The 7,144-nt window shown below is 38.3% G+C and overlaps 3 protein-coding genes across 4 annotated transcripts in view; 1 reads left to right on the forward strand and 2 right to left on the reverse strand.

The window, feature by feature from the left end:
• Positions 1 to 1,255, reverse strand: part of LOC113210532 (prominin-like protein) — a 15,554-nt gene extending 14,299 nt beyond the window's left edge. For both annotated transcript variants that reach the window (XM_026428580.2, XM_026428579.2), the window contains exon 1: positions 888 to 1,255. In XM_026428580.2, the coding sequence (XP_026284365.1) occupies positions 888 to 1,170 (283 nt within the window). In that variant the 5' untranslated portion in view covers positions 1,171 to 1,255. The remainder of the gene's footprint in view (positions 1 to 887) is intronic.
• Positions 1,256 to 1,587: 332 nt separating this feature from the next.
• Positions 1,588 to 6,684, forward strand: LOC113210536 (uncharacterized). The gene is made up of 13 exons (XM_026428585.2): positions 1,588 to 3,656; positions 3,769 to 3,950; positions 4,041 to 4,279; positions 4,353 to 4,462; positions 4,555 to 4,687; positions 4,781 to 4,845; positions 4,942 to 5,115; positions 5,195 to 5,325; positions 5,436 to 5,684; positions 5,772 to 5,929; positions 6,018 to 6,188; positions 6,265 to 6,420; positions 6,496 to 6,684. The coding sequence occupies exons 1-13, from the start codon at positions 1,896 to 1,898 to the stop codon at positions 6,654 to 6,656; spliced, it is 3,690 nt and encodes a 1,229-aa protein (XP_026284370.2). The 5' UTR covers positions 1,588 to 1,895; the 3' UTR covers positions 6,657 to 6,684.
• The window catches only part of LOC113210533 (RAD50-interacting protein 1), a gene marked incomplete in the record, with an annotated part of 10,102 nt that continues 6,620 nt past the window's right edge, over positions 3,663 to 7,144 (reverse strand). Inside the window, 2 exon segments of the mRNA XM_052270288.1 lie at positions 3,663 to 6,657; positions 6,882 to 7,131. Coding sequence (XP_052126248.1) covers positions 6,906 to 7,131 — 226 coding nt within the window.

A 7,144-nucleotide genomic window follows, 5' to 3' on the forward strand; every position in this document is an offset into this window, starting at 1 on the left:
AAAATATCTTCTCTCATTAGTGAACTTTTAGATGCTGAATGTTGGTGATAAGTACTTTGGGAGGCAGAGCGACATCATGTCTGTTGTGCAATACAGATAACCAGTGTAATGCCGTTAAGAAAAGTCAGCAAGTAACAGACAGATCGGCTTGGAGTATTTGGCATCTAAAACAAACAGCATCACCATGAATGATAAATGTGAAAATAACAAAAGCTAATTTAATTGTGATGGATGCACACATATCTAAAGCTAGAACTTGAAAATTGAGTTTTCTCCTTTATAAAATTTCAATGTTCTTTGATTTTTTTAACAGGGAACACTTTAAGTGTCAAATCTAGAGTAGAAACAAGTAAGATAAATTTTTTTGAACTCTTACTTTTATGTATCAAGAAAAACAAATTCGGAGAAAATTTATGCAAATAATGCAATTATTGAAAAACCTTAAATTAATAAAGGTTACAGCGGAAAGTTAATACACCAGACATCAGAGGTAAAATCAGGGGAATCCGATAACTAGGGATCCAACACCCAATCCCCACTGTGAGGACAACCCCCACAACCCCCTGTAAACAAAGACCTGCCGTGCACATGCGTGCTGAAAAAGGTGGTCAGACGCGACCAGCCAAACACTTCCAAGACATTTAACCCGCCCGAAAGCTCAAGAAGTCCACAGAGCGACTCCAGAGGCCCACCATCGCGGTTCGGACCATCGAGATAAGGATTTTTCATTCAGGTTAATCACCATTTCCACTCGAGCAGAACTAGGCTAGCGGGGGTGGGGAGGGCAGAGGCGACCCACAGCTGATTTGCTGCTGGTCCACACAGGCCAGTGGAGCCGTCTCTTCACGTCTGAGCTTGTTTGAAGGCAAACTTAGACATAAACTTACCTTGAGGGTAAGGCTCCTCGCGCTGGATAATCCTCATGAACAGTTTTGTGAAGTTGTAGAGGTTTCCCATTCCTTTCGCATCGAAACGCACGGGTGCCCTATAATTATTGTTCAGCACAGGAGGGCTATATTCTATTTCACGGTAAGGCATAACGTTGGGAAGGGCTTGCTGGGGCCCTGAAGGCCCCAAGCCCGAGGACGGAGCTATGGCATAACTTAAAACCAACACGGTCCCCGCACAAAACCAAACAAAACAACGGCTGGGCCTGTGAGCGAGCGCCATGTTGGCGGAGAAAGCCGCACGAACGGCCCTCCTCCTCCGAGAGACCAGCGCACACTAACACAGCCCGTTCCGTTCAGTCAGAGCTGTCGTTCCTCTCTCGCTCCCTCCTCAATTTGAGCTCGTGCAAGAGCGAGCGAGAGAGACTGTTTGCCCCGCACACAAGTGAGTGGGGGAGGAAAAAAGAAGGGGGGGGGGCATTCACTCGATGGAGGAAATCGGTTCGGCGAGGAAGGATGAAAGTTTGAATTGTTCAAAAATGGCAAGAAAGCGGAGTAGTTGAATAGTTTTTAATGGTGACGCATTGTTTCATAATAATTACTGGCCAACTGAAAAATAAATTTCAAAAAACAGTTGGCAGTGCTGGAGTCCCAAGTCCAGGCTGCAATCTTGTAAACCTCCAAAAAACGTTAAAAAAAGGTTTATTTTTGTTTTTCTTGTTGCAGTTTAAACTTTCAATGAGAGTCTCGAAATTTAAACGAATTTTAATTTGTTTGTTGAAGTAATTTGATTGTGAAAAATGATTAACGTGATAAAGCACGTTGACGACATATGTAAAAGTTGGCAACAAATTCAATGTGGGAGATTTGAACTTTGGCTCTAGGCTGTTCTTGTCTTCATTGAGAAAAACCTCTACTTGCCCAAGTCAAGAAACCAAGTAAAGTCGCGAAACGTGACAAAACGCGTTCTACAAGGTGAGGAGTTTGAAAACAGCTCAAGCCAACAGAATGGATATCATATGGATCCGACCTGCGATCAAGCCTGTACATCCAAGTGAAGTGGAAGATCTTTCTGATTCTGCTCTAAAACTTTTAAGAGCCTTGGAGTTGAGATTTCATCAAAGACACACTGGAATTTTTCAGCGGTTATCACAGGCCAACCCCTACGATCAACCTCGTCCCATGGGTCCACAACTTCAGACGTGCTCTCTGTCTCCTGTTAGATTTAACTCTTTCAGTCGTGAAGTACCCAGTATAACGCCCTGGTCTGGAGGTTTTAATATCACGCCAGCTGCAGCACAGAATGACAGATTCAATCATACTGACAGGTCTCCCCCACATGCTCCATACTATACCAATATGGGAAGCCCGCTCCCCAAATCTCAGACATGTTCAAAAAATTTGTGGAACCCTTCATCTCCTGCCCATTCTCGTACAGGAAGAGAATCAACATGGGAGGAGCTCAGTGATATTTTTGAAGAAGGAAATGATGATACGTTGAGACGGCAGAGTGAATCATTTTCTACTGCTGTTTCACCGAGAATAGTCAACCCCTCACTACTTCATTCAAAGAGTAGCTCTCCCATGTCAGTCTTAAATATGTCTCTAACAGAACAAAGTAGTTTCCTGCAAACAAGGTCATGGCCAGATCCTCCATTGAAAAGAGATGAAGTTATCAGATTAACAAAGGAGAGAAGAGGAGCAGAGAGTATTCCAAAAAGAGATGAAACATGTTATGTTCACACATTTTCTGCAAACAATGACATCACTGAAAGTGGAGCCAAAAGTAATGACGAAGATGGCAATAGTTTATATGAATCCTTTGAGAACAGAAGTTTCGGCTCAAATGACAACCATTCTGTCAATTTAGTTCAGCAAAAGGATTTGAGGACATTATCATCAAACAAATTTAGCCCTCAAAAGTTAGATTTCCAATGCAGTGATTACAAATCTGACACAAGATTTAAAGAAAATACTGAACTACAAAGTGCATCTAGTGCAGCCCCAAATTTATTGGACCGTTCCCACTCTTCCCCTCTATTCGACAGGAGTTTCAGTTTTGAGGGAGAATTAACTCAGCCTATTGCTCATCCTTCTGGAAACAATGATGCAGCTTATTCCCTCACATTGCCGAATTACATCTGCAGTCCTGATCTTTTTCAAGATGAAGGATTATCCAAACATGGCTCAGAGAATAAAACAAACTTAAACCATTCAGAAGAAGATGAAAGAATATCTAAACATCACTCAGAAGATAGAGAGAATTTAGAACATTCAACAGAGAGCATTTTAATCACCCCAGATAAAAAAGTTAAGAAATTCTTAGGCAATACTTTTAAGAGAGCCATTCGTTCATCATGTTTATCTAGAATGGGGAGTTCAGAAGAGTCATTCACCTTAAATAGAGAACCACAGAGTGAAGATGTTGAGAGAGAACAACCAACATTAACTTTGAATGAGGAAGAGAATACTGACATTGAGACATCACTGAACACTGTTGTGCGGGAGGAGAATGCGCAAAATGTTTGGAATCTTCCCACAATTGAGGGAAAACCTCACCAAAACCAAAACACATTGCATCATCTTTCAGAAACAACAATGTTAAAAGAGAAAATTTCAAAAGACCCTGAATCTACTTTGTTCTTTCCCATATTTAATACCACCAACCAAACTAAACGAAAACATGATGCAAGAGAAGAAACATCTATGACAGGGTCACAAGGATCCTGCAGAAAAAAGATAAAGTTCACGGTGCCATACAAAAAGCAGGTAAAATCTGTAAATAAATACATTGTTTATTGTAATTTATATTACAAAAATGAATAGTTTTTATCTATGGGAACTACAAGTTTCAACTGTTGATAGCAAATAACTATTACAGGACAGTACTGGACCTGTGTCAACAGCGAAAACAATCCAAGAACTTGCTACAAAGTTATCAAAACAAGTTGGTGAGAAATTTGAGTTTGAAGAATTGACTGAAAACCTAGCAAATGAAATCACTCAGAAAATTACCAATAATGTATCTTCTCTCCAAGAGATATCAATCACTCTGTTATACAAGTAAGAAAACTGTAAATGCTTATTACACAGAACATCACTGACTCCTACATAGCATTTCCTTTTGTTTTCTTCTTCTATTTCTTTCTGTAGGGAAGGATTTTGCCAACTAAATCGTTCAAAGGACTGCAAAACCTCACATCCTGATAAGGTTCTTCTGCGATTTGTGTGGGAATGTGATATACAATACATCTCCCTTAGTCTGCTCAAAACAGCTTGGTCCTCTGCTTTCCTTAAAAACTTAATGTCTGATAAAACTAGAAAGATATGCTTTGAAGCCCAGGAAATAATTCAGCTGTTTGTAGACAAGTTTGGCTTAAATGCAACTGAAGGTAAGAACTTTTTCAACCTTTAAAGTCATTAAAACTATAAAAACACTGCATTATTTTTCCTTTTGATTTGTAGTTGCCTCTCAGTGGCTGATTTTAGATCCTTTGGTAGGATGCTGGCTGTTAAACTCTGATGAACCTCCTCATTCTTTTAAAGATGTCCTAAATTTTTTGCAACTTTGTGAGGTCTGTAGAATATATACTTAAAGTATTAAGTGAATACAGTATCATTACTTTTCTTCATCATGGTTCTTTTTTTAATTTGAACTTCAATCCAGGATAGTAATGGTGCAGTGAAACTACTCTGTAAATTATCACAATGTGCACAAGTTTTGTATGAGAAGCTTACAAGATTTGGGTTGTGGAAATTGTTTCTACACATAGAAATGCGAGTCACTCCAATCCTAGCATGTATAACAAATTATATCTGATACTTTCCATTAGCATTTTTTTTTTTTTTTTGGTGTATCTGGCTTTGCAATACATAGCTATCTTTATCTACAGGCATGGAATTGCATGGAATAAAAGTAGATAAAGACAAGCTTCGTAAAATGGCATCTCTTTTAAAGGTATTCAACCCTCAAAAACTTATGAAACTTACAACTTAATGAGCCTTACTAATGATTGTTCCTAAATATGATTTGTCTGTTGTTGTTAACATACAGGGGCGTTTAGAGGATATTCAAAAAGCTGCTTACAAAGCAGCAGGTAGGCCGTTCCAATTGACCTCTCCACAACAATTGAGTACAATTCTATATGAAGATTTGAAACTGGATCTTAAACACAATATAAGTGTAAAAGAAACTAACAAGCAACATAAAAGCACATCTGAGGCAATGGTATGGGATTTAAATTTGTAAATATAGGGCAAAATCTATAATTAATTGCATTTTGTAAGTATGACTTCTTTTTTTAAAGCTCAACAAATTCAAAAATCTACACCCATTACCTGGAATTGTTCTAGAATTTCGTGGCTTACACAAACTTAAGAGTACTTATGTTGATGCAGTACTAGGCCATCTTTCTGGGGATAGTATTTTCACCACATGGTCAGCTAGAACAAATAATTTTAAATCAAAGTGAAAAATTAAAAAGTTATTTTTATAAAACAAGTTGGCAATAACTGTTAAAAATTTGCTTTTACTTTTCTTTACAACAGGGATCAAATATCAGCTGCAACAGGCCGCATAACTTCAAATGAACCAAACCTACAGGCTATTCCAAAGCAACCTTTGATGCCTGACCTCGACTTACGTACAGCATTTGTGGCTCGTGATGGCTTCTCATTCTTAGCTGCTGACTTTCAACACATAGAGCTTCGGGTATTTGCTCACTTGTCAACAGATGCTGCTCTAATAAGTGCACTGAGTCAAAAGACAGATGTGTTCAAAATTCTAAGCAAAGAATGGTGAGCTGACTATATTTTATGTATGTTCTCAAGAAGCCCATGTCAATCATTTCTTTTCTTGTTAATAATGGAGTGCCACTGATATAGGCTTCAGATAGCTGATGTTGACAAGGTCACTGTTGAAGATCGAGACAAAACTAAACGCATTGTTTATGCTTTGATGTATGGAGCAGGTCCATCCAAACTTACTGAATTTCTTCACATAGACTACAACCATGCTAGTAAAATATTAGAAAAATTCTCAGGTAGAAGCATAAAGTTTTGCAAATATTAACAGTAAGTGTATTTGACTGCCATAATGATGACATTGTGACTTACAATTGTGATACTTAGATGCCTTCCCCAAAATGCAAGATTTTACAAAGAACACCATAGACCTATGCCGTAAACAAGGATATCTAGCAACAGCAAGTGGTAGGCGAAGATCATTTCCAAACATAAAAAGTGAAAATTTTCATTTGAGGACGCACAGTGAAAGGCAGGCTGTAAACTTTCTGATCCAAGGTATGAGGAGATTTTAACCAAGGAAGAAATTCTAAATGGTTCAAGACATAAAGCAAACCTTTGGTTGTAATTTCAGGAATGGCTGCAGATCTCTGTAAATGTGCAATGGTGCACACTCAAAGACATCTCGCTTCAGTAAGAGTAAGTCAACTTCATACCACTCGGCTTCTTCTTCAAATTCATGATGAACTTTTGTGGGAGGTTCCAGATTCTGATCTCTTACATATAACAGGTAAGATATTTCTTTAAGTGCTAACAACACATCAGGGTATCCTGATACTACTTTCAAGAGTTTTGTTAAATTTAGATGTCTTACAAGAAGCAATGGAGGGAGCCACATTGGCAGTCCAAAGCTTGTCAAGCTTCTCAGTGCCCTTGCCTGTTGTAATGAAGACAGGCAAAACCTGGGGAGAGATGCATATTGCAAAAACTGCTTTACTTGGACCAAGTCAACAGCAACAGCCATGATCTGGAAATGGCAAAATAATTGATTACCAAGCAGCCTGAAATATTAAAAGGCAAATATTTATATCATTCTGAATATTAATAATAACAATCTAATAACCTATCCATCCATGTTAAAATGATCACAGACAATAATTATAATTTATGTAACTTAAAAGTATCAAATTTAAAAGTTCAGAGCAGAGTGTTTCAATTGATTAATCATTTAATCTTTAAAAATAACGTTACATATTTCACTTTTTGTAGGCAGCTTTAAGGTGATCGAATTATATCAGTTCGTAATTGAAGAATAGTTAGAGCACTCTGCCCATCCATAGTGTGTAAGCCTAGGTCTGACAGAACATCCCAACTGCTTTGTTCAGAGTCATCTGTAGGTTGCCCATGAATGCTTTCCCTTTGTAAACACTCCTGTAGGGTTTCTTGCAACAGAAGAGCTGAACCCTTTGCCATAGTGAGCAAAGAGCAAGCTTCTTTTACTCTGGAAATTAATT

This window comes from Frankliniella occidentalis, unplaced genomic scaffold (assembly GCF_000697945.3).
Source record: "Frankliniella occidentalis isolate FOCC.00 unplaced genomic scaffold, Focc_3.1 Scaffold116, whole genome shotgun sequence".
Classification (NCBI taxonomy): domain Eukaryota; kingdom Metazoa; phylum Arthropoda; class Insecta; order Thysanoptera; family Thripidae; genus Frankliniella; species Frankliniella occidentalis.